We start from the raw sequence: 27,971 nt of genomic DNA, 5'->3' as shown, positions 1-27,971 counted from the left end.
AATTTTTATTGTAAAATTTGCATGTGTTGTAAGTATCGTTTTTATTACTCTACACATCATATTCCTCTTCTACAGGGAGAGCAAGGTTTTGAAGGCAGCAAAGGAGGAACTGGTGAAAAGGTAAATATTCCTTCTTACATTCACATCTGTAAAAACAAATTGTTCTTGAAAATGTTTTGTAATAGAATATTTAACTTGTTTTGTGCATTCCCTATAAGCAATTCAATAATTTTATAGACATAACTAAAATATTTGCTTCCGTTGAGGTAGAATAAATGCATTAATGATTGCCAGAAATCTTTCAAAACTTATTTGGATGGTATTAATAGTTAGATATTTCTAGTTAAATTTGTTTCCTTGACATGGAAATGATTTAAACATTTATAAAGCATTATATTTTTATATTATGAAATCATTCACTCACTAAGTATCCAATTATTTAAATAAATGTTTGTTTTTATGTACATCTGGTTTATCAGTGGAATTTTTTTCCTGAAGGAATAAATAAGAACAACTAACTGTAAAAGTCAGGATCCCACAGAAAAGAGATGGCATACTAAAACTGGAATAATTTCAAAGAGTTTAATAAAGGCATGGTTAAAAAGTATGGACAAGGTATAAGAAAACCACAGGGATTGTGCAGTATCCCAGGTCAGGTTACAGCAGACTCCTTAAACCCCACATAATTACCAGGCCCAGAGGCAGAGAAAACTGTGTGGCGAAGGCTGAAGACAGGAGCTGAGGGTAGCAGTCAGCCCAAGATAAGCACATAAAGGGGAAGTCAGGGCAATAAACACCTCCATCCCACTATCCTCTAGCCCTCAGCTCTCCTACTAGCCCCCACCAGCCAAACCAAATTGAGAGCCAGTGAGAATGGAGGAAACCTATAAGGCTCAGCCTCCCGAAGTCCAGAGCAGGTGTATAAGGGTGGACAGTGGATCTTGAGAGACCAATGGCAGATGCCAGCCCACTAATCTAAGTGCTGTCATTTAAAGTCACCTTCTTACAAAACTAAATTCTAGGTGCTTAATTTTACATGTTAATAGAGTGTTTTATTGTAATAAATAACTACTGAAAGTCATTTGATAGTGAAAATACTTAAGCAATCATTGTTTTACAAATTTACAGCTTTCTATTGAAAGTACAGAGAATAGAGTGCTTGGTCATCCAAAATTTTCCTTCAGATAATCATTTGAATCCTTTTTCATTTCAAAAATCTTGTTTTGTTTTTAAATAAAACAAAAACAGTACCATTCTTTTGTTTAATAACTCTGTGTACATCAAATGTATATATGGAATTGGATGGCCAGGAGAGCTAGAAAGGAGAATAATCTCAAATTGGACAGTCTTGCCTGTATTTCGCTTTCTTGCCAGTGATCAGTTATTTGCATTTTCAATAAGTATTTATAGAGAGAATGAGCATCTATTATAATTATAAGACAAATTACACATGTTACAAACTACATGATAATTACTTTTCCTCACAGAACTCAGAAAGAAAAAAGAATGGCCTTATAATAACCATACTTTTGGAGATCATTTCATTAAATGATGACTATTTTTAAGGTGAATATCTTTTCTTAGAAATCCTTTGAACATTTTTGCTTTAGAATAACAGTCATTTGGAAGGCCATGTCTTTAAATAAATGCTTTATTTATACATATTCCTGATTTATTAAGTGGGATTTTACCTGTAGGAATAAGTAGTGAATAAGCCTGAACAGATATATTCTCTGTAATTTAAAGTCACCAATACACTAAAGTCTTAGTAGTTGTTTTGATAGTTTATATACATAGTTGATATAGCTCAATAATAAATAGATTCTCACAGGCTATAAGGCATTAGAAAACCATTCACCGTATTTGGCTTCAAGGATTTTCCTTCTAGTTCCACGTATCTATTAACTGTTGCATTTAAATAGTCAATTTCACCACAAGGTAGAAATATGTTTGTAGAATGATTTAAATATATTAGAAAAAAAAAGCATCAAACAGAAAAGACAATATGTACCTTGAATGAGAATCCCAATTTAGATGATTTATAGTCAGATATAAGATTCATGTAATAACCCTTATGTTAATTTGATTGGTGCAAAAGTAATTACATTACACCAACCAAATAAAAATGATGTTCTGCTTTATTATTTACTGTATATTAAATTTTTGAGTTTTTTTCAATGTTAGCATGCTACGTATTCTGACCCAGAACCACGTGTATTTTTTCATAAGATAATTGAGGTCTTGTAGTTCACTTTATTTCTAGATTAGAGTTAAACAAGAAAAGTCTATGAAACATTCACATTGGTGTGACATCAGCATGGATTACTCACAACATAATTTATTTTCTGAACAAAGTCAATCTAATTTAATGGACTTTAATTTTTTGGACTTTAATTTTTTGTGGAAAACTGAGTACATAATCATTTTTTAAAAACCCACTTTCTTCTTTAATTACCCTACTGTGGCCTTTACTGTGTTTAATTTGACTGTTTGAGTGACAAGTCACCAGTTGCAAAATACAATTCAGGACGTTGTTATTGGTCAGAGATGTCATATCCTCCAGAAACATATAGTTACTGGTCAAAATATAAAAATTATATCAACTGCAAAAGGTAAAATACTATGTGATATTTTCAGGTGACATTTCTATAATGCAGTGGAAACCAAGTGGAGGAATCTGCTTCTTCCCATTATGGCTAAAAAAAGCTAGCCTTCAGGCCAATCGAACTCACTAGACTGACAAAGTAGCTCCTCAAAGAGTTGAGCACTCTGTCTTTAGTCCTGAGGAAAACCTGTGGCACAAGAACAAGTATAAAAGACCTCATTTAAAGTATATTTCTGCATCTATAGAAAATTGTAACAACAGGGCAGAGCCTGGTACATTCCTGAACAAACACAATTCAGCCAAGTCAGTCCTGAAGTGAAAATTATTTTAAGGGGTAGTTAGTTCTCTCAGAAAGGTTGTTGGTGCTGACATGACTCTCTCAGATGACAGCTATTTGCAGGTTTACCATGCTGTGGTTTATCATGTAGACCTATAGGAATGACCCCATCCCGCTTCACCATCCCTAGCTGGCAAAGTTACGTGTGTATCACCCAAGGATCTTTGGGCTCTCCAACAGCATAGCTCATGAGGCAGGAGGGATGAAGGACCCTCCCCACAGCTGAGAGTTGTATTTTGGCTTCTCTCTCTCTATCAGAGTGGTCTTCTGGGGATCTTCCTTAGATTCCTTCAGTACTATTATTATAGTGCAGGCTGCTACTCCAAACAAAATACAGAGTTCAATCCTCAGATAACAGTTATCCCCATACTATCCGTCAGCCTTCCCAGCAATGATTTCATCAAACTCTTGTTATGTAACCAAATGTAAATGCATGAACTAAGCTCTTACATTACATTAGAAAAAGGCCATTTAGCAAGGATTCATTCACGTGCTCTTCACTCCTTAACCCTGAGCTCGAGTTTTAACTTTATGTCCTTGTGAAGGTAGAAATATTACTTGGTTGTGTTTATGAAAAGAAGCAGCAAATAGAAAATGAAAGGTAAACATCTGCCTCATTATACCATTCAATATTTTTAAGTAATTGCTTCAAATCATATAATTTAGTTTGCTTTTAAAACGATGATTATTTTATGTTTTCACTCAAGTTCTAACTTGAAGTTCGAGAACCAATTTTCTCAACGTTAAATTTAACTGCAGAACCTGTTGCTAAATATCATTTGATTGCAAGAAACATCCAGTGGCAACTGCTACTTATACCTTACTTTTGTTGATTTATTACCTAAAATGTAGTCGATTTGGTTCACTGAAGAGTGATGTTTAACTTGGGCATATATGGTGGCAAATTCTTACCTGGATCTAAGATGCTTCTGCTGGTGTGGAAATTTTCCATTTGGAAAATGAAAGTTTTCTGGTCTCTTGAGGGCCTCTTAAGTTTGATGAAAAGAAAAAAACAATCAAATGAGCACTTCTTCGTGAATCGTTAAGACTGAAGGAGAGGTGGAGAGCATCAAACATGTGGCATATTCTGCAGCTGTGAGAGTCCATGGTTCAGCAAGTTCTTGCTTTCTCTTGTTTAGGCTTCTGGGCATTATCTACTTTGATAATCTTTATTGCTGATCTTTTCTTCCACTCTGGGTTATACTAATAACAATAAATGCAAAAACAAAACTAACAAGTTCATATGGTCCCGGCTTTAACTCATCTCTTAAAACTGTTGTTGGAAAACTAGTTGTAAATTTACAGTGACTTGTGATTTTTTTATTGTCTTCTTCTTACCAAAATATAATCTAGGTCCTAAAATGCCATGAGATATGTATTTAAATTAGAAAACTGTGTTTAAATATTTATTACTCTGGTTTTATAGTGGCTGCAAATATTTTTTACCAGACAGAATCCACTGGAAAAACATTCCACAGACCCATATTCTTAGCTGATTTATTGAACTCTATATTGTTATAAAATTCTGTACAAAATATAATATTCAAATGAATACAATTATTTAAATGTCTATTATAACCTAGCGTAAAGTACACATATACTTTCCTACCCCCAAACTATATGGGGTTATTTATAATTAAGTCATGCATCGAAAACATTTGTATTTCTTTTATCACCAGTCAACATCAGCTAATTTTCAGATGACATAATTCAAATTTTTGTAAGCCAGCCTAAAATAGAATATATTTAGGCTTGGTGCTGATTGTATTAGTGTTGATTTTATTAGCACTAATTTTATATGCCACCTTTTGCCTTCAGTGGTTACTTTTGAAGATGCGATGGGAGAATGGAAAATGCTTAATAGAAAATGTCTTCACTTATCTATTTCATAGGTTAATCATTGATATTGGTTCCTTATCAAATGAATATTAACAACAGCAGCAGTGAATTCATTCTCGTTATTCTGTTGCTTTTTTGTTTTCAGCATTAAAAATATATCAGCAATTATGATATGTCTCATATAGTCCTAGGCTCATAAGCATGTTGGATAATTTACTTGGTAGCATTTTGTTCATTTATTTCAGATAGATAGATTTAACTTTTATATTTAACTTGTAACAGCAGAAGTTAGATAATCAGACTATTTTTATACTAGTACCACAAATAAATAATGTCGCCTGCAAGCAACTTTCTAAAATACTGACTTCTAGCATTAAATATCATGAAATTATAGTAACTCAGAAAATCAATAGTGATCATTTGCTACTAGAAACAACAGTTATGGCTTTAAATAAATCAGGATTTTTACCCTGAAAAATCTTTTTGCTTTTGTCAATTTCTCATTCAATTGTTATGGTAATTACACACAGGACATGAGAATTTGAATGAGTGGTTGTGACTTTGGGCCACTTAAAATTTGGTATTGAGTGAGAAAAAGCCCAAATGAGAATGTTTATATAATATACATAAACGATTATTCAGGACATTCTGGGGCAGCATCTAGATCACTCAACAAGGAACCAACATTCTTAGTTTCTGGAGTACCACTCCCGAAAGAGCCTAGACTTGATGTTTATTTTGAAAGTGATGGTGACATATCATAAAATAAATGGATTCACATATTTTTGTGTTCTGTGTCCTAGTCCAGCTCTGTAATGGCAGCTGTGTGAACTTGGATATGTTCCTAGCTTTCTTTATCATAGTTTCCTCTTTTATAAAATAAAGTTAATTTCTACCTCACAGAATGATTGCAGGAATTAAATGAGTGCTGGTGAATAAAAGATGTTCAATAAATGTTAATATCCTCAACAGCCAATATACAAAAGTAATATAAAATCTTAATATTTTGACAAAAATTTATTTGGCAGAATTATTAGATATCTTTATTTGTGTAACATTAATTCCTAATTTTTCTTGTGAATAAGTAAGTAAAAGACAGGAGGATATAGTAGTTAGCTACTGATATGTGACAAATCACCCCAAAACTTAGTGACTTAAAATGTTCATTTATTTAGCTTGTGATTATATGGTTTAGAAATGTATACTAGGCTTAGCTCAGTGATTTTTTTTGGTCTCAGTTGATCTTACCTAAGTTCGTTCATAAAATTTGCCTGTGTTACCTGCAGTTTGTGCATCCAGGGATTATGCATCTGTGGATTCACCCAACCATGAATCAAAAATAAATATTGAGAAATAAAAATTAAAAATAACAATACAACAATAACAAATAATACAAATAAAAAACAATATAATCTAACAACTATTTACATAGCATTTACATTGTGTTAGGTATTATAAGTAAACTAGAGATTATTTAAAGTATATGGGAGGATATATGCAAATACTACTTCCTTTTTTATAAGGGACTTGAGCATCCATGGACTTTGTTATCAGCAGGGGTCCTGGAACCAATCCCCACCAGATTCTAGGGGAAGAGTGTGTATCTCTTCTCAGTTGCCAGGTTGGCTGAGGGTGGCTGGGCTAGTTTGGCCTCTGCTAGACAACATGTCTCTACTCCAGATGATCTGTCATCTTCCAACAGTTATCCTGGACTTGTCCTCAAGGTGAAGGCAGGGATCCAAAAAGAGGAAGCAGAAGCATATAAAGCCTCTTTAGCCTCCTTGTTCAGAACTAGCTTGCCCCCACCTCCATCACCACCATGTTCTATTGGCCAAAGCCAGTCTCAAACCCAGCCTAGATTCAAGGAGTAGGAAAATAGATTCCACCTCTTGATGAGAGAAGCAGCATGGACACATTGCCTAGGGTGTAAATACATGGAGGGGTGAAAAAAGGGGCCATTTTATAATAAATCTAACACAAATGATATAAAATTTTATTTTAAATTAACAGTAGAGTAGAAAGTTTAAACAGGTTTATCAATTTTACTTCATTTCTTTCCTTCTCCCATGGCCTAAAATATAATTCTTAAAGTTAGGTTTATATAGTGGGACTTGCAGACTGTGTCAAAACATATTTTGAATTTGAAATGGTAGAAACACTTTATATGTAATAGGAAAATATTATTTTAAAAATCTTAATTAGAATGGGAAAAAAGAAACACAATATATCAAATAATTAAACCAAGGAATGGTTTTGTACTTTTACATAGCAACATGTACTTACTAACTTTAGCTAAACTAGAACTGATAGAAGAATAAATGGAAAAAACAAGTCAAAGTTGAAATTTTTTTTAGGATTTCATGATTAAAGCTTCTTGGTGATTATGCCTAGTATTTAAAACTAATGCAAGAATGTTAAATACTGTTATTATAAATATGGCACTTTCCCTTCATCACTCTAAAGCAACTGTCTACATGTTACCTTACTTCCCGTGAATTCTCTCTTGGTTCACCTTGCAGAGTTCTACTGAACATCAGCATGTTATACAATTGTTTCCTTTACCCTAGTAACATGTAAACTAAACTTCTACAACTTTTAGGAAGGACTTACTTGTTTGATTTGACAGCTGACTTAAAAAATAAAGAGAACAGATGGAGCAAAATAATAACTATGATTTTAAAAATCATAACAATTTATCTGTGGCCAATGATAATTGGCATGGGAGTAACCATGCCAACTTTCAATTATCCATGGTAGCAGGCAATTGGGAAAGAGTGATGGTAATCCCAAAGCCAAGCCAGAGGCTTAATGCTAGTCATTACAGATTGTGTATTATTTTCCTAATTCCTTACAGTGCTCGTGAATAACTCTAATTTACGTGAAATATGTTTAACCCTCTGTTGTTGCATCACTTGCTAGTAGTTATAGAAAAACTAAAATGTCCAGAGAGAGAGTGAAAGAGAGATAAATAAGAGAAGAATAACTATAAAGGGCTATAATATTTTATGAACATTAGTCTTTTAAAGTATTATTTTAATGATTGCATAATATTTCACTATATAGATATGTAATATTTTATTTGAGCATTCCCTTGTTGTTAGAAATTTAACAACATCTGTTAAATGTGTTTTCCTATTTGTGTCACTGGTGAGTTTAGCAAAATAATTTTGATGGAATAGAGAGGAGAAGCCAGGTTGGAGTTTGCCGAAGAGTTAAATTACAGGTGACCAATAAAGATGCCATGCAGAAAAACCCTCACAAGAACTAGCTGTGAAGAGGACAACAGCCATAGGACAGTAGCTGGAGACGTTGTGGATCATTTAAGAAGAAGACTTTATACCAAAATCCAAAGCAATCATAAGGTCCTTGGCAGGAAATATTCTTGAACAAGTTAGGACCCAAAAGGAAAACACAGACTAGTTCACTAATACAGAGAATTCCAAACGTTTTATACTTCCTAAGAAATGTCAGACTTAGGCCATCATCTTTAAGGAATTCCCATTAAAATCAAGACTAAAACAAAGGTGTAACTGCTATTATTTAACAATATTCTGGAATTTCTGACCAATGTCAATTTTACTTCCAAATCATAGTTTAAATCTGTCTATTTCTCTCCATCTACCCCAGTGTCACCAAACTATAATCATTAGTCACCTCCTAGTTAATCTCCCTGTTCTCACTCTTTCTCATTCATTTTCCAAATTATAGTCAGATGCGTCTTTACAAAACTATTCATGTGGCTTCTATTTTAAAAACATTTTAGTTGTTACCCATTAGGTTAAAATCCTGAATCCCACAAGGTCCTGCAAAGTTGGACGTAGATGTGCTTCTCAGAACTCACCTCTTCCCACATTCACCTTTTCTGCTTCTATTCCAGCCACACTGACCTTCTTTCGGTTACTTGAATGTGCCAGGTGCTCTCCTGACTCACAGTTGTCCATCAGTGTCCCCACTGCTTTGAATATTTTCCCCTTCATTTAGCTTCCCTCTATCCACTTAGCACATCTTAAAAGTCATTTTCTTGGAGGCTTCCTTGACTCTCTAGTCAAAATCTGCTCCCTCTGTTATAATTTCTCATTGTACCTTTAACACTACACTGCACCTGTATAGCATTTACCACAATTTATAATTATAAATATACTGGCATGAGGATTTTGTTTGTTTTTCTTTCTCCAATAGAGTAGAAGCTTCAAGAAAGCAAAGACCATGTCTGTCTGTGTACGTTTTTATCTCTAACACCTAGTTGAATGCCTAGCACATGAAAGTATTCAATTAATTCTTTACTGTGGGGAAGTAGTATAGAGAAAGTTAAGCAGTGTTTCTTTTCAGCCTCCAGAAGTGTTTAATAATTATTATCTTGATGCATTCAATTCAGTATTAACCCTATTTTTTTTCAAACTCCTACTATTGAATTTGTGAGATATAGCTAGGGATAAAAATTAATTTTACATGTATGGCCCTTAGAATTGTGTTTAAAAAGACAATATATAAAACATTAACATATTTAATAGTATACTAAAATTTACACAGGAAAAATTGGTTAACCTAGTATATTTCCATTTTTTATTATTTGTGAATCACATTGCCTTTTGGCAGGCACTATTTAGCTCATTATTCTATAAAATAAAATACAGTTCTTTTAATACCAGATATTACAATGTCTTTTGAGTTTAGTAGTAATGTTAAAGGTTGTCTACTGGCTCCTGTATCATATAATTTTAGTTTCCAATTACAGTGGAATTTTGGGCTATTGACTGTAGTGAACCTAGGTTAGTTTTGTTAAGGAAATTTATTCGCCCACTATTTTATGTAATTTAAGGACAAATAAATATCAAAATTTGAGGTCACATAAGAAAGAATAAATAGAAAAACCATGATCCTCATTTATATAATGATTAAGGCAACTTGACTTTTAGTAGTTTCTCCTTAATCAGTGCTGAGTATAAAAGGGTGGTTTTACAACGTGTCTTCATTTTGCTTTTATTTTGACCTTTACTCCATTTATCCTATTTCTTCACTCCAGGCTCTGGAGCTGCCTCAGGTTTCTACTCTTAGCTTTTGGTCTTCCCTTTCTCCTTTCTCACGATCTGCCTGTGCCATAGACTCCACTTCCTCTGCTCTCTGCTGGGCTCCTTGTCCTCAGCTGCTCCTTAATCTCATCACCCCCACAGCTTTCTTTTTCATTTGTTTGACTTTCCTCCCATCAAGCCTGATTTCTACTTCAGGTTACTTTCTTTCATTTTTTCGCATATTTTTGTATTGAAAAACAAGGAACAGATCTCTTAGGCAGTCCCTCACCACCACTGACCCTGAGCATTTCTGAATGCAGCTGAGTTTAAATTAGGAATTGAGTAGGCCGGGCACAGTGGCTCACGCCTGTAATCCCAGCACTTTGGGAGGCCGAGGTGGGCGGATCACGAGGTCAGGAGATCAAGACCATCCTGGCTAACACGGTGAAACCCTGTCTCTACTAAAAATACAAAAAAATTATCCGGGTGTGGTGGCGGGCGCCTGTAGTCCCAGCTACTTGGGAGGCTGAGGCAGGAGAATGGCGTGAACCCAGGAGGCAGAGCTTGCAGTGAGCCAAGATTGCACCACTGCACTCCAGCCTGGGAGAGAGAGCAAGACTCCGTTTCAAAAAAAAAAAAAAAAAAAAAATTGAGTAAAGGCAACTCTCACATTTGTTGTGAGGTTTATACACACAGGGTTTTTAATGTATTAAAAAAAGATGTGTTTTTTTAAATTAAGAAAAACAGAATAGATTAAAAATCAAGCAATTGCTTCTGGTTAATACAATCATCAAATATTCATAATTTCTAACTGTTTTTAGTAAATCTCAATAAATATGCTTTATTAACCAAATCTCTTTGTTGGAGGTACATTCCAGATGGTAAAAAGATAATTAATTCAGTGTCATCAAATATTACATGACAGATGTCTTATTGTTATTTAGAAGCTACTGGTATGTGAACCTCTTTCACAATCAATGTAAAAGCAATTCATTCTGTAGGAATTGCTGAACAAGTGTGTCCTACCAGACCGAAATAGCAGAATTCCACCGCACAGAAAACAGAGGTGTTAGTGCAGCTGCTGTTCCAAGTCGATGTTGTACAGTGACTAGCTGTTTTGTAAGTTATTGTCTAGGCTTATGGTGGTCTATTGCTTCTTAGTCTAATATCTTAAAAATAAATCATTGGTTTTTATTTTCCTTGATAATCCTTACAATCTCCTTTAAGAACCTCCCCTTCAATGATCTAATATCAGTAAAGGATAGATGAAACAAGACAGAAATCAAATAATCAGTTTGCTTTGTCTTTTTTCACTTTTCCTTATTGTTCCTCATTTTCTGCTGCTAATCATTTTATGTAATCAAAACTCAAGGCAAAATGGTAAAGCGATAACGCTTTGTGCAAACATTTTGTGGAATGTTATTTTAATTACCTGCACTTGTCCAGCCCTGGGGAGGAGTGTGGCAATGCAGATGGCTTTAGCTGGCTGTATTCCAGGAACTCACTGATAGTGATTCTGCCTCCCACTTAAGGTTTACTTATGTGTACAAATGAATCATGGAGTTCATGTCTTGGTGAGAACTACAAGGCTGGAGCACATGGTAGTACCCAGTAATCACAGAGCGAATCAAGGATTTTTCCTTAAGTTACTGGAAAGTTAGGAGGTCATCTAAATTGACTTTCTTCCTTTATCTGGATTTTGACAGGTGGCCCAGCAGGCTCTGCTCATTAATGTTTATAACAGACAATTCTAAGTTCTTTATTTTAAGCCAAAATTTATTCCCTATTATTTTGAGCAATCTATCCCAGTTCTAATCTTTTGGACCAATGCTTTCTCTGATTATATGTTCTTGCAAATGACTGACCATCTTTTGGAGAGTTTGAGACAGCTTCCCTTTTTTTTTGTTTTTGTTTTTTTTTGTTTTTGTTTTTGAGACGGAGTCTTGCTCTGTCTCCCAGGCTGGAGTGCAGTGGCGTGATCTCGGCTCACTGCAAGCTCCGCCTCCCAAGTTCACGCCATTCCCCTGCCTCAGCCTCCCGAGTAGCTGGGACTACAGGCGCCTGCCACCACACCCGGCTAATTTTTTTGTATTTTTAGTAGAGACGGGGTTTCACCATGCTAGCCAGGATGGTGCTGAGCTCCTGACCTCATGATCCGCCCCTCTCGGCCTCCCAAAGTGCTGGGATTACAGGCGTGAGCCACTGCACCAGGCCAAGACAACTTCTTAAACTGTCTCCTAAACATGAAGACTCATTCTCCTGAACATTTTCATGTAAGTATCTCAGTTTTGAGCAAGTGTTTCACTGTGCTTCATGGATCACTGCTTATGGATCCCTTGTCTTCCTCATAACCTTCATCTTGTACTGTTATAACTCATCAGTGTACTGTTAGTGTAATGCTCAGGCATGGATAGAATTATTCTAGCACTGTGAGCAGTGATTCATATAGGCAGTTTAATATAATGAAGGCACTTGTATTTTGTGGAGCTGAGTCCTCATCCTGGCTCCCGGACAGCTCAAGTTATCCATGGCTATTTCAATGTCTTCACCTGTAAAAGGAGACAGTGAGGCTAGATTAGGCCTAGAATCACACATGTTTAGAGCTAGAGTGAATCTGAGAATATAGAGAGTTTATAATACGGTCAGGCGGTTGTTTTCTTGAGTCAAAATGTAAGCATTTACATGTATATGTGCTGCCTTTATTCTGGGGATTTAAGCCTGGTGTTTCTATTTGTTAACGTTAAACTTTTGATTCTGGCAGGTATTACAATGGTAACCTTTTATCAGCTCTATAGACATAAATTCTAGGTCCTTGAATTTTGTAGACATGAATTCTAGGCCTTGAGTAGCTAATATAAATATTGAATAAGACATGACCAGAATGCAGCACTGTGACACAGCACTGGAGTTCTCTTTTTAGGGGCTATGGCCTAATAGAAATGAAGGTAGAATGAGCGTATTTATTTAACTGCGTATTATTTACCTCACTAAAATTTAACCAACATTTATCAAACACATCCTAAGAAACTTTATTAAATGTCTTACTGAATTAAATAAACCAAACTCATAACACATGATTTTTGTTTTCTGACATGGTATTGCCTATTGATAGTCATCTTATTCTTAACTAAGAGTTTAAAACCAATTTGTTTAATAATTAAACCTAGAATTTTGCTAGGAATCAATATGAAACTTACTTATCATTCATGTATGTTTTTTAAATGAGCAAGGATTAGTGTGTCTAGGCCTTTCCTTCTCCAGGATTCTCAGAGATTCATCTCAGTGGCTAATTTCCATGAGCTCTTAGTTATCTGCCCTTAATCTGTCCTCTCCTGTCTTAATGTCTATGTTGGTCTCAAGAGTGGTTATCTAGAATTAGTGAATTAAAAGGCCTTCAATTTATTTTCAAAGTAGTTTGATGCCAACTATAATCCAATATGATACTGTATCCCTTTGAAACATATGCTGGGTTTTAGAATATATTTGTTTATTCAATCATCCATTTATTTGACCATTTAGGACCCATTTTTTACCAGATACTGTGTTCAGCACTAGGGTAGCAGATGTGAAAGAGACAAAACATCCTTTCAGAGAGCAGATATGAAGTGCTTGATGGTGTTTTGTATAGGACTTGTGGGAAAAAAGAGGAGTGAGTACATAACGCTCCCTAGGAGAAGGAGGGGAGTTTGATTAAGATTCTTTAGTAAGTCCTGAAACATAGGTAAGAGTTCTCCAGAACAAGAGGCAAATGAAACAGTTCATTGTAAGGTATAGAGTAAGAACAAAGTATGAGATGTTTAAGGAACCACATGGAGTGTCTTGTGTGAGAAAAAGAAAACCAGTGACCACCACAGAAAAAATCAAAAGGACTTTTAAAAAATGCCTGAGTCACAGTTTCAGGCAAAACACCCAAGGGAGACAATTGCCAGGAAATAACATCAAGAGGGTGGCTCTGAGCATTTCAGGTGATGTCATGTTTAGCTCACTCTTCCCTGGTAGGGAATACCACCTGACCAAAAGCTTGAGGGAATCCTCTTACTAGAAGACCCATCTGAAGCTGCCAGACAAAAGATTAGAGGCTGATGTCCCTTTGAGTCAGTGTGGCAATTCCTCAGGGATCTAGAACTAGAAATACCATTTAACCCAGCCATCCCATTACTGGGTATATACCCAAAGGATTATAAATCATGCTGCTATAAAGACATGCACATGTATGTTTATTGCGGCACTATTCACAATAGCAAAGACTTGGAACCAACCCAAATGTCCAACAATGATAGACTGGATTAAGAAAATGTGGCACATATACACCATGGAATACTATGCAGCCATAAAAAATGATGAGTTCATGTCCTTTGCAGGGACATGGATGAAGCTGGAAACCATCATTCTCAGCAAACTATCGCAAGGACAAAAAAACAAATGCTGCATGTTCTCACTCATACGTGGGAATTGAACAATGAGAACACATGGACACAGAAAGGGGAACATCACACACCAGGGACTGTTGCGGGGTGGGGGGAGGGGGGAGGGATAGCATTAGGATATATACCTAATGCCAAATGACGAGTTAATGGGTGCAGCACACCAACATGGCACATGTATACATATGTAACAAACCTGCACATTGTGCACATGTACCCTAAAACTTAAAGTATAATAATAATAAAATTAAAAAAGAAAAGAAATGTTCAGGCTGGTTTAGGTAACAATTTAGTTAAGCTTTTTTGCTTGGCATTTCCCAGGAATTTCTGAAACTTTCTATTTTTATTATTCTTGCAATTTATAGAAACTGAACATTTCAATCCAGTGGAAGATAATAGATGTGGCCTCTATCTAGGTTTATTTTGCTAGTTAAGTTCCTGAGGCAACTTAATCCAAATTATTTTACTTTGTCCTTCATTAAGAAAGAAAAGAAAGAACATGAAATGTAGCCATTTCTTTCATGAATCAAACAAGATTTAATATTTGATCATCAAGAATAAGTGGTAAGTTTCTTGCTTTACCTGCTAATAAATGGCCATGGTCATATTGAAAAAAAAAAACATTTTACTTATCTAAATTTCAATAATTTACTAGCCAGAAACGCAGTCTCTTGCTGTGATCTTTCTCCTCAAATTGTCACAAGAATCCCCAGAGATTCTGTATGTGTTACCTCTGTGAACTGATCAGTATATGAGTCAACAGCAGGCCTTGCTATCATTCCCTCCTGATTCCTGAGAAGAGGAGTAAGAAATTTCAGGTATAATTTGAGCTGGCACCTGAAACTTTTGCTATGTCTCTAGTTAGGTTGAAGTATAGCTGTTGCCAGATACACGTATACATATAGATACATATACTTACATATATATATATATAGAGAGAGAGAGAGAGAGAGAGAGACAAAGACAAAGAGAGAATGTTTTGCATTTTATCCAATAGACAATTTTTTATATGTTCATGGAACAGTTTGAAAAATTTATGCTTCTTTGGACAAAAAAAAAAACCCACCTTAAGTTGAAAAGTAGACATTTTGTAAGACTCATTCCTTGATATAAAGAATAATAAAGAAACCGATACATGAAGAAAACAGTCCTCAATAACCCTGGAACCAAAGAGTTAATGAAAAGGAAAATTCATAAAAATCAATGCACAAGAAAAATACTTTATATAAAACATATAGACCATATCCAAAGCTATAAGGAAGGTGAAAATACATAGTGTCAAATTTGGTTATTATAAAGAAGAAAATATAAAAATAATGAAAATATGCTTTTATCTTATATAATAATAATAAATGGCCCCCAAACAAAATAGTAGAGGGGAATTAATAAATATGGTCACTAAAATCAATGAAACAGAAAATTTTAAAAATTGTAGAAGGGACAAACAAATCAAACACCTGATTTAATAAATGACTAAGAAAATGAATACACAAAATTCAATTATTCAATTAAGGAAACAGAAAATAGAAAAAAGACAAGCTAGAAATAAGAAAAAAAAATGACCACAGGTAGTAGATGGACTTAAAGAATTCTGAGACTATTGTTATATGTGTAATTTGAAAGAAACAAAAATCTGATCACCTAGAGAAAATGGATGATTTCCTCAAAAAATATAAAAAATTGACCAAGGATAACCGCAAAATATGACTGCACTAATTACTGTGGAAGAAATTGGAGAGTTGATTCAAAATCTACCACTGAATAAAGCACCAGGACTAATTGGGTTTTTCAGCATGGTTTTATGTAGCCAGTGTTATTTTAACTATTCTAGGCTAAAGGAAAGATCCACAGCCTCCAAGAAGTCAGCATAATGTTAATACTAAATCTAATTTTTAAAATATAACTATATTTTATTTATTATTATAGGTACAAGTATTTTTAAATAAATATTACCAAATAGAATTCAATCATTCAGCAAAAGAAAGATCAAGTGGGATAATACTATGAAGTCAAGGTGGATTCATGTTAAGAAATTATATATATCAACATAATACATCAGCCAATTAAAGCATGAAAGTTAAATGATTATATCAGTAGATGCTGAAGCTTTTAATAATATGCAATATTCATTCCTAATGAGATCTTCAAGTAAAATAGGAATTGATGAAATATTTTTACTAAAAGCCAGCAGCAAATACTATTCTTTTTTTTTTTTTTTTTTTTGAGACGGAGTCTTGCTCTGTCGCCCAGGCTGGAGTGCAGTGGTGCAGTCTCGGCTCACTGCAAGCTCTGCCTCCCGGGTTCACGCCATTCTCCTGCCTCAGCCTCCTGAGTAGCTGGGACTACAGGCGCCCGCCACCGCGCCCGGCTAATTTTTTGTATTTTTAGTAGAGACGGGGTTTCACCGTGGTCTCGATCTCCTGACCTCGTGATCCGCCCGCCTCGGCCTCCCAAAGTGCTGGGATTACAGGCTTGAGCCACCGCGCCCGGGCGCAAATACTATTCTTAAAAGGGCAAAACTTGATTAGTAATGAAATATGCAGAATTTAGACTTGAGATAAAATTGCCATAACCATTACTTCACAAGAAAATTAAGTAACCTATGTAGCACTAGAAAAACGAGATAAACTACCTTTTTTTACTAATGAGTTGACTCTATAGGTAGAAAATCTATGAGACTTTGGGAGAAAATTTAGAATTTAGATACTAGGGATATATTTAAAAAAAAATAGATTTTGTTTATTTTAGCCTTAAACGTCTAGGAATGTAATGGGAAATATTCCATTAATATAAGTGGTAAAAGCAATAAGAATTTTGGAAAAATATGAATAAGAAAGGGACAAGATGTATACAAACAAAATCAAAGGGCGTAAAATAAAATCTAAATGAATGTATGTAGATACACCATTTTCTTTAAAATTATAACCTTAAAAGTTCAGTAATTCAAAATTAATATGTAAATGTAATGCAATACAAACAGGAATTCCAACATGTTTTAAATTTTGTCTTGAAGTTGGTAAAATTTTTTAAAGTTTATATGAACAAATAAATAACTAAAAATAATCAAAAATGTTTTGAGAAAGAGAAATTTAGTAATTTAGAAATTTAGGGTGAACTTGCTTTACCAGACATCATAACATTCTATAATGTCATAGTAACAAAATAAATATTGCATCGTGTAGAATAAAGATAGATGGACTAAACCTGAGGATCTAGAAATTGACCTCAGAAGTTATGTGCAGTTAATTTGATAAACTTTGTATTTTTATTCAGTTATTCAGTTGAAAGGATGGGTTATTCCACAGGTGTATTGGCACTACCGAGTCTATCCACGAAAAACTATTTTATACCCTATATAAAAATAAATGCCAGATAGATGAAGGACTTATATAAAAATCAAAACAAAGCAATAAATACTTTACATTTGTGTAATCCAGGATTAAGTGTATATCTAACCAAGATTTGAAACCCAGGGACTGTAAAGTAAAAGATAGACATATTAGACATACAAAAATTAAATGTTTCAGTGGTAAAGTCATAATCAAAATCAATTAGGAAATAATTGTTCTGATAAAATATAATTAATAGGTGACCAGTTAACATTTGTACTTTCCAAAGAGTTTTTAAAAACTAAGAAAAGACAACTCAATATTTGAAAATGGACAAAATTTGTGAATAGGCAGCTCACTAAAGAGAAAAATTCTAATGCTAGTAAACACGTATAAGGCTCAGATTCACTGGTAGTCAGTGATATGTAATGTAAAGCAATTATGAGATTTGGCTTTACACCCATTAGCCTGCCACCTGTTGCTGGATGTGATTCAAGGACAAAGGCATTCCCATACATTGCTGGTGGTATGTGTAGAGCTACAGTCTCTTTTAGAAAGCAACTGGGTAATATCTATTCAAAAATGAAAAAAATGCATTATCTTTTTACCTAGAAATCACCTTCTTGAAAATCTGACTTATATAAATATATTACATGCATGTGATGGCCTTTATTTTTTTAAGTGGTATAAAGCTTTAATACAACTCCTAACACAAATTCTGTTAAATTCAAACATTTGCTGAGTTCCTAGAACAGTGCTCACAGAGTTGGCACACAAATGTTATAACATAGTATTACTTGTTAGGTATACAAAAAACAAACCATACAGAGTTTTTGTCAATGTGGAATATAATGGTGTTTTGTAGGGGCAGAAAACTGGAACTGAGTGAGTGTCATTAACAAGAAAACACCTGAATACATTATGGAACATCTATATCATAGAGTATTATAGAACTACTGAATAAATTAGGATTCTGCTGGGTAATCTAAATTGATATGTAGAATGTGATGATGAGGGAGAAAATAAAAACTGCAGAAAAATGTATATAATATAGCCAATTTTTCAAACAAAAGTGATTAAAATCCTGATTGTGCATGTGTGCATCTATTGTAACTTATGATGAGTAAAAATTTGGAAAAATACTTACAAACTTAAAAGTTAATAACAAAAGTCTGGCATCCAGAGAAGGGGTAAAAGAAATTAAAAAGTGAGAGGAGAGTATGATTTATTGTTTTACTTCAGAACTTACATTATATTATATATATTCTTTATATTTTAAAAAACATTTTACATTCATAAATTTTGTATTTGTTTTATATTTATAAACTTTTAAATTTATAAATTTTATATTCATAAAATATAGGTATAAATATATATCACATTACATACATAGATACATGCATTGCATATGTTCCCATGCCCATGCTAAGTCTTGCGAAGAAAACATTTTAAAATCTGTCCTAAAATATGTGTTTCATGTGTTTAAGGATTTATATAAAGTTACATATATATTTTAGGTAATTTTTTAATTTCAAGAAAAGCACAAGAGAAATGGATTAAAGATAGGAAAAGCAGCAAAGTAGCTGCTACAATAGTACACAAATGAAATGACTGAGGAGCATGACAAACATAATGCCAGGATTGTTGCCATCATTGTTGCCGTCATGACAATGACAATGTGAGGATCATGGTGGAAGCAGCAGCAATTTAAGAACAAAAATAAAGACATAGAAAGAAAAAAAGAGGGGGAGTTAAGAAGAATTCTTCTGTTCTGATGCATTGGTCTATTTGTCTACACTTTATTTATTTATTTATTTATTTATTTATTTATTTATTTATTTATTTATTTATTTTTTGAGACGGAGTCTTGCTCTGTCTCCTAGGCTGGAGTGCAGTGGTGCAGTCTCAGCTCACTGCTACCTCCCCCTCCCAGGTCGAGCGATTTTCCTGCCTCAGCCTCCCCAGTAGCTAGGATTACAGGCACCCGCTGCCACACCCGGCTAATTTTTGTATTTTTAGTAGAGATGGGATTTCACTATGTTGGCCAGGCTGGTCTTGAACTCCTGACCTCATGATCCACCTGCCTCGGCCTCCCACAGTGCTGGGATTACAGGGGTGAGCCACTGCGCCTGGCCTACACTTTTAACAATACAATATTGCCAAAATATTATAGCTGATGTTTATAGTGAGTATTTAGTAGGGAAAATTCCTCACCAGGCTCTTTAAGATTATCTTGGGTATCCTACAACCTTGGCATTTTCATATCAATTTTAAAATCAACATGCTGGGCCGGGGGCAGTGGCTCACAGCTGTAATCCCAGCACTTTGGGAGGCCGAGACGGGCAGATCACGAGGTCAGGAGATCGAGACTATCCTAGCTAACATGGTGAAAACCTGTCTCTACTAAAAATACAAAAAATTAGCTGGGCTTGGTGGTGGGCAACTGTAGTCCCAGCTACTTGGGAGGCTGAGGCAGGAGAGTGGCATGAACCCGGGCGGTGGAGCTTGCAGTGAGCCAAGATCGTGCCACTGTACCGCGGACTGGGCAACAGAGCAAGACTCCGTCTCAAAAATAAATAAATAAATAAATAAATAAAAATAAAATAAAATCAACATGCCAATTTCCACACTTACATACACACAACTTGCTGAGATTTTGAATGAATTTTCTTCAATCTATAGATGTTTGGGAGGAATTTACCTTGCAATAGTATAAAGTCATCCAATCCATAATATATCTATTTATTTAGGTTTTCTATATTGCCTGTAAGTAATGCATTTTAATTTTCACTGTAGAGTTCTTACATAATTTTTGTTAGATTTATTACTAGGTATTTGATGTTTTTGATGCTATTTTGAATACTTTTAAATTTTAACTTCCAATTGCTTCTAGTATATCAAAATACATTGATTTTTGTTTATTGACCTGTGTCTGGCCACCTTGCTTTATTAACTAATTAATTCCAATAGTTCACAGACTAACATGCAATTTGTGAATAAAGTTCTACTTCTCCTTTACAAATCTTATTTCTTGGATTTTTTTTCTTGCCATATTTTACTGACTAGGACCTCCACTACAATATTGAAAAGAAGTGGTTATAGTGTACATTCTTATTCTTTTTCTAAATTTAAGAAGAAAGAATTCAATATTTCATCACTAAATATTCTGTAGGCTTTTGTAGAGACCCTTTCTCAGAATAAGAATATTGAGAATATAATTTGCTGAATTTTCTTTGAATACTATTCAAATATTGAACTTTAAAAATGCTTTTTCCACATCTGATGAGACGGTAATACAATTTTCTTTCTATTCTGTTAATGTGGTGAATTATAATGATTGATTTTCAAATGCTAAACTACCCTTGGATTCCTAGAATAAAATTCATTTGTTAAGAATGCATAATTTTTTCTGTATATAAGTGGATTCAATTTGCTACTATCATGATTAGGATTTTTGCACCTATGTTTATAAAAATTTAAGAATTTTTTTTCTGGTAATTTTCTGGTCAAACTTTGCTATCAGAGTTATGCTAGGATCATAAAATGAGTTGAATACTGAAGAACCCTTTTCTTGTTTCCGGAAGGGGTATGTGTAATATCTGTGTTAATGTTTCCTTAAGTGTTTTTAAGAATTCACCAAAAAGCCACAGGATCTGAAGGTTTCTTTGTGAAAGACTTTTACATTATGGGTTTAATTATTTATTTTGATTGCTTTGTTTCTGTTTCTCCTGAAAATTTGAAATTTTTGCTCCAGTGGTTATATTTATAAGGAGAACTACATAAAATATAATGAAGTTTCTATTTCTGCAGTCAATGTCTATTGATTTCCTTCCCTAGAATGGCTGAATTAACATATTTCCCCTTCTTCCATCCCTGCCACTCTCTGATGTCAATGAATGATATGTTTTTAGTTTTACCTTGGTATTGTTAATATGCTTATCTTTGTTACATATTTTGGTTTTAAAGGCAACTTAAGTTGATTTTAAAGACAATCTTTTAACACCTCACTACAAAAGATAATGGACTTAAACTACCCATATTGCCACCTCTTTCCTCTCCTTCCTTCTAATTTTTGTCAGATATATAATTTTAGCATTTTTTGGTATTCATAATATTTACATCCTGTTCTTAAATAGCAAGCCCTAATTTTTCTCTTATTTTTAGTCTTGTAGCTAAATGAAAACTATGTTCATGGTCAATCTTTTGCCTGAAGTTTCTGTATCATTCTCTTGGTTGGTTGATGTTTGCCTCCTAGTTTGTTCACAAAAAGTTAATGAGATATATATATATGCGAAGGACATGGAAGTCCCCCAAACTTTGCTTTCACTTTATACTTTAATGACGATTTAGCTGTGTTTATAGTTCTTGAAAGATTATTTGTTTTCTTGGGGACATTTTAGCCATTAGTCTTTTATCATTGAGTGTTTGAATGTTGCTCGGGAGTTATCTGAGATTAGCCAGCCTAAAACCTATTTCCATAGGAGACCAATAATTTTCTTCATTTTAAAGAAAGAATTAATGCAAATATAATAACCAACTGTGTAATTTAAGAACTGCGTTTAAGAACTGGTAACATTTGAAGAAAGAAACATTAGGTTTAATTTGGGTAGGTACAAAATGTCTCCCTACCCACTTGTAGTTGGGATCAGAATATAAAGTACACCTCAAAACATGTCTTTTAAGGGAAGAATTGTTTCCTTGGGTAAGACAAAACTTGAAACTGAATTCCTCACTATTGAAATTTTAATAGTACAAGGTTAAAAATGGCATTCAATATGAGTTTTGTTGTGTGGGATGGTTTTGGGATCTTTAACTGAATGATTCCATATGTTTAAGTAGTGAGGTACTAACTTTCAGAGGAAGATACTTTAAGAGAATCAACTGAAAATGACTAATGCTAAACATGAAAGCAGCATCATCATTTCTTTACTCATTCCTCGGAAGAGAAACACCCTTACTGCCATCCAGACGTCTATGGTCCAATGGCGAGTTCAGCAACATTAGCAAAGGGGGTGAAGGATGAGAGATGACTCAGAGACTTTTCAGTCAGGTCTATTGAAGAGATAGCTTAATCAGGAAAATTAGGACCACTTTAAAATGAGTATCAAGAGTGGAAAGTAGAGACATGCTAATAAGAAGATAGGGCTTCTGAAAAAAAAGTAGCTGAGTATACATGCAAACAGCCAGGACCCTGGAACCTAAGTTTCCTTCACCATTACTGAACGTTTTCAAAAATTCCTTAAACTTCTATTTCTTTGTCTAAAAAACTGTGAAAATTTTCCTTATTTCAAAACTTTGCTCAAAAATGTCTATCCTGAGAGTCTTTGAAAGTTTAGGCCATTTAAAAATGCATATTATTAATTTTACTGAGTTAATAGCCATTATGGTCTAGTAGTGTGTGTAATATACATCAGGGGACATCTTAAAATGCATATTATCATAAAATGCATATTTAAGGACTTTCCACCTACATAAATTGAACTTAATAGATTATAACAAGTCTAGTGGGCCCATTAGGGTCTTTGGAAAATACAGTTCAGGGCCTTGTTAAAACATATATTCTTCATGTCATATTCTACTTAAGGAGCTTGCTTCAGTAACCTAGAATTTGAATATGTTTGTCTTGCTTAGTTATGAAAAATGAAAATAAAGAAGTCTTTCTTTTTCAGTAAGACAGTCTACAAAGTCAGGAAGAAAGCAAATTTTGCCGCTAATTACATTGTTTTTAGTTTTTATAGTTATAGTTTTTAGTTTCAAATAACATACACATTTTATATATATATATACACACATATATATAAATCCTCCTTTTATAAGTCAGAAATGTGAGGGATTATATGTTTCAGTTTAAGCTGAGGTTATTAGTTGTTAGTTACCAATGGATTAGAGAAGCATTGGGTATAAATTATGTCCAGTGTTTCTCATAACATGGTCTGAAAAACCACCTACATCACAATCTCGTGGGTGCTTAAAATGCCTGTTTCTGAGCCTCATTCCTGATCCCCTGGATCAGAAGTCTAGGCATGTGCCTTGGGAATTTGCATTTTCATAAACTCCCTTAGAGATCGTTGCATAACAACTAAAGTTTGAGAGCAATTATTTTAATGTACAAACCTATACACATAATGTACTAAATATGCGAAGCCCTATCTAGAATGAACTCTGCTCTCTGGGCATATATACTTTGACTGCAGAGTTTATACTACAATTCCTTAAACTTTCTTCAAGTAATGCTTATTTTGAAACCAGTCCTGGTCTCCACTGCCCAACTTGGTCTTATTTAGAAAGCCACTGAGCTTTCTGGCTCTAAGACTGAGACATGGAGCTCTAACTTTGTAGCTGCAATTGGAAAATGCATTAATAAGATATTTGAGTGCAATTGCCCATTAGAAATTCTATTTCTAAGATTTTGGACACTTTTTGTATTTTGTTTCATTTTGTGTTGTGTTGTGTTGTTTGAGACAGTCTCGCTCTGTCACCCAGGCTGGAGTGCAGCAGAGAGAACACAGCTCACTGCAGCCTTGACCTCCTGGGCTCAAGAGATCCTCCCACCTCAGCCTCCCAAGTAGCTGGGACTACAGGCACGACTTTTGATATTCCTTAAAAATCTTTTTGTTGTTGTTGTTGTTGTTCAAAATCAAGAGGCATCATCCCAAAGGTGTCCACTCAAGGCCTATGGATATTCAGCAATGATAACTGACTCTTATCTGCAGCACATCACTAGCTACACCAACACAAAACAAAACACAGCAAAATAAAATCCCTCTGTTATGTTCATTTATCCTACAGTCTTCCTCAAAGTGGAATTATAAAAAATGGAATTTTATTATTTACTAATAACTCTATGTCTAAATTTGTTTTTCCTGTTTTCTCATTTTATAAATGCAAACATTATCCTCTCGACTCAGTGACAATTAGACTTATTCTTGACCCAGACATACGGCTATACTGAAGGAAAATTCATCATTGGCTACTGAGAAGGATCAACTCTGACAGCTGAAATAAATTTGAAACAAATCTCACACTAGAGACTTGAAAGTCCTTAAAACAATTGCCTGGTTTCACAAACAACACTGTGTTTTTAACATATAGAATCGGCCAGAGGTCCTTATATGCTTGTGAAATTTTCCAAATGTGAAAGACATAAGCACCACCGTTTGTATCACAGCTCTTTCACTGGCTTCAAAGACTTGAATCTAACAAAATGCCTCCCAGCTGTGCTAACTGCCTTGTGGGGTTGGTTCTTGATTGTTGGTAAGGATTCCCTGCCATGCTTACTTAGGAGCCCCCTAACATTCTTCCTTCTCCTGGAGAGAGCCCCTAATGGAATAGAGTTCTTAATACCAGAAAATTGCCTATAAAATTTACTCAAGTAGTGGGCTTTCTCAACGCAGGGTTGCAGTAAAAGGGAAATGTGAAAAGTTTAGAAGTATGAACATCTAGTTCTGACATGGGAGGAATAAACTTAGTACAGCATGTAAGAAAGATAATTATTTGGACCCTTAAAACTTTAAACCAAATACTCTGACTCATACAGGTTCTGGAAAAGACTCAAAAATGGTTCACTATTGACCCTGCTGTAAGAAACAAATCTTTATTTTGGTTTTTAAAGAAGTTTTAAAAACCAAATTCGAAATGACTTAAATATGCAAAAGTGCAGCATTATTACCATTTTCTTTCCCCATTCCTATATGTTCATTCTCAATTAACTGCAGCCTCATCAGTGATTTACTACACCAAAGGCAGTGAAAAGGTTACATGTCATTTCCTGTACTCCTCATATTCGCTAGATTTGACTACAAATTCAATAGTGAAGTACAACACCACCATTATTAAAGTAATATAGGCCAAAAGATAAGCATTACTTAGTGTAATGTAGGATTTTGCATGAAGTATCTGAAAAGGGTCTTCTGCCCTCCACCATATGTGGACTTTTAATAGTTGGCTTTTCCTTATTAGCTCCCAGATGAGAAAGTAATAAAACAAATGATCGTTGCTACTGATAAATAAGTGCTCTACTGGAATCATTTGGGAAATCACTACTGCTTATGAAAAGACTTCTAGCACCTCTTATACCTTTCCATGTATCAGACAAGAAAGTTTCTGAGTTCTGTGCTAGATGCTCTGGGGGAATAAAAAGGAACTAGAAAACAACACCCACGTGTTGAGAGACTGATAATACCATTGGAGATTCAAAACAAACCTCTTCCCCTCCTCCCTCAGCAGTCTCAACTTGTCTTATCAGTTCAATCATCATCTCTCAAGAGGATGGTTCCTAAATCTATAACCTAAACCCGGTATCTTTCCTGGAGTCTGGTCTACTTTACCCAACTACCTGTTAGACATCTCCTCCTGGATGTCCCATTTATTCCTTTGGTTCAGCATGTTCAAAACAAAACCCTTCTGCCTTCCTTTCATATCTGCTTTTCTTCCTGCATTTGCTCTTTTCTATTTGTGCTGATAACGTCACCATCCTCCTGGGCTTTGCATAGGTCTGAAACCTGTAATTTTTATTAACTCCTGCTTCTCTCCTCTCTTCCTGTCACATCTCATTTCTCATAGCCGCCCTTCTTTTTCAGCCCCATGGCATTTCCCTAAGTTCCGGCTTTCCTTGCCTTTGCCTAGATTGTTGGAATAGCCTTCTAACTAAATTACATATCGCTAAGTTTTTTACCCAATAATTTTTTCCTACATAACTAGCTCCATTACTCTCCAAAAAGTACAATGCCAGGATTCTACGCAAAAAGAGTCAGTGACTCCTCAGTGGCTAAAAGAACATGTCCAGACATCCCTAACTTGCCCTTCGTGGTCTTCTACAACCTAATTCTGCCTGCCTTTCCAATTTAATTTCATAGAATTTTCCTTTTTTGGAATCCTGTGCCTTACCTAGAGCAAGTAACTTGCTAATCCATATATTTGTGCCTTTTCTTTTACCTTTCCATTGTTCTAGAATAACGTCCTTCTATTTCTTTTGTTATAGATCAAGCTTGTCCAAACCACAGCCTAGAACAGCTTTGAATGTGAATCAACACAAATTCGTAAACTAACATAATGAGAGTTCTTTACTTTTTTTTTTTTTTTTTTGCTCATCAGCTATTGTTAGTGTTAGTGTATTTTATGTGTGGCCCAAGATAATTCTTCTTCCAGTGTGGCCCAAGAAAGCCAAAAGATTGGACACCACTGATCTAGATCCTACCTAAAACATGGAAGGAAACTTGCTCAATAGCCACGGAATTAGACTAAAATTTAAGAGCCAATTTCTAGAACAGAACGGTCTAGGTTCAAACCCTGGCTCTCCCACTTTACTATGTCAAAATACTTTACCTTCCTCTACTTTAGTTTCCTCATCTCTAAAGCTGAGTAGTAGTAGTACCTAATCCCTAGTGCTATGATGAGGTAAATGAGTTAAAGCTCTTAGAATAATGTTTCATGCCTATAAGATCTTATATAAATGCTAGACTTCAATTGTGAATGAGTAATTTTTGCCTTCATTTCTAGAGCTTTATCTTGTTAAGAAAATTCTCATTACATATCAAAAAGCTTAATAATGAATGTGTACAAATGGCGTATCTCTTTATCTTTGAGCATGTGAAGTACCCACTTATAAAGACCCTGGTCCTAGGCATAATAAAAATTTGTTAGTATGGACAATTTCAAATAAACACAAAAGTGTGCAGAATAAAATATTGAACACCTGTATATACTTCAGCTGTCTTCAATTCACAGCCAATCTTGTTTCACTTAGACTCCATCTTGTATTATTTTGAGGCAATCCCAGTCAGCATATGTTTCAGCTATTAACAGTTCAATCTGTATCTGTAAATGATAAGGCTTTTGTTTTTACATAATCATTATTTCATTATAACACTTAAAATTTTTAAACATAATTTTTTAATATCATTAAGTAGTCATTTGGTGTTCAAATTTCCAATAGTATCATAAAATCGTAATTTTCGTTAACAATTTGCTCTAGTCAGGATCCAAATAAGATACGCACATTCTAGTTGGTTGCTGTGCTTTTGATGGTCTCTTGATCTATAATTTTCTTCTCCCTCTCTGTCATTTTATTTGTTTTATTACATTATTTGTTAAAGAATCGGGGTTGTTTGTCCTGAAGAATCTTCCATAGCCTGGATTTGCCAACTGCAGTTTCATGGTGTAATTTAATATGTTCCTCTCTCCTCTGTGGTTAAAGGGTGGTTAGATCAGTTTAGGTGTGATGTTTTAAGCAAGACTACTTCATAAATTGTATGGTGTTGTGTGCCAAGAGCCACATAATGTCTGAAAATCTTTCTTTTCGTGATGATTGCAGCCATTGATCATCAATATTTAGGCCAATTAATTCATTCAGAGTCGCAAAATGGTGATTTCTTAAATATAATTTATTCAATTTTAACTTTTTCTTCCTTTTTCTGACTTCTATTTTAG

The 27,971-nt window shown here is 34.5% G+C and overlaps 1 protein-coding gene across 1 annotated transcript in view; it reads left to right on the top strand.

Moving 5' to 3' along the window:
- Nucleotides 1-27,971, top strand: part of COL19A1 (collagen type XIX alpha 1 chain) — a 337,609-nt gene that overhangs the window by 96,090 nt on the left and 213,548 nt on the right. The window contains exon 11 of the mRNA XM_032154149.2: nucleotides 76-120. Coding sequence (XP_032010040.1) covers nucleotides 76-120 — 45 coding nt within the window. The remainder of the gene's footprint in view (nucleotides 1-75; nucleotides 121-27,971) is intronic.

This window comes from Hylobates moloch, unplaced genomic scaffold (assembly GCF_009828535.3).
Source record: "Hylobates moloch isolate HMO894 unplaced genomic scaffold, HMol_V3 SCAFFOLD_2, whole genome shotgun sequence".
Taxonomy (NCBI): Eukaryota; Metazoa; Chordata; class Mammalia; order Primates; family Hylobatidae; genus Hylobates; species Hylobates moloch.
This window is presented reverse-complemented; position numbering and strand designations above follow the sequence as displayed.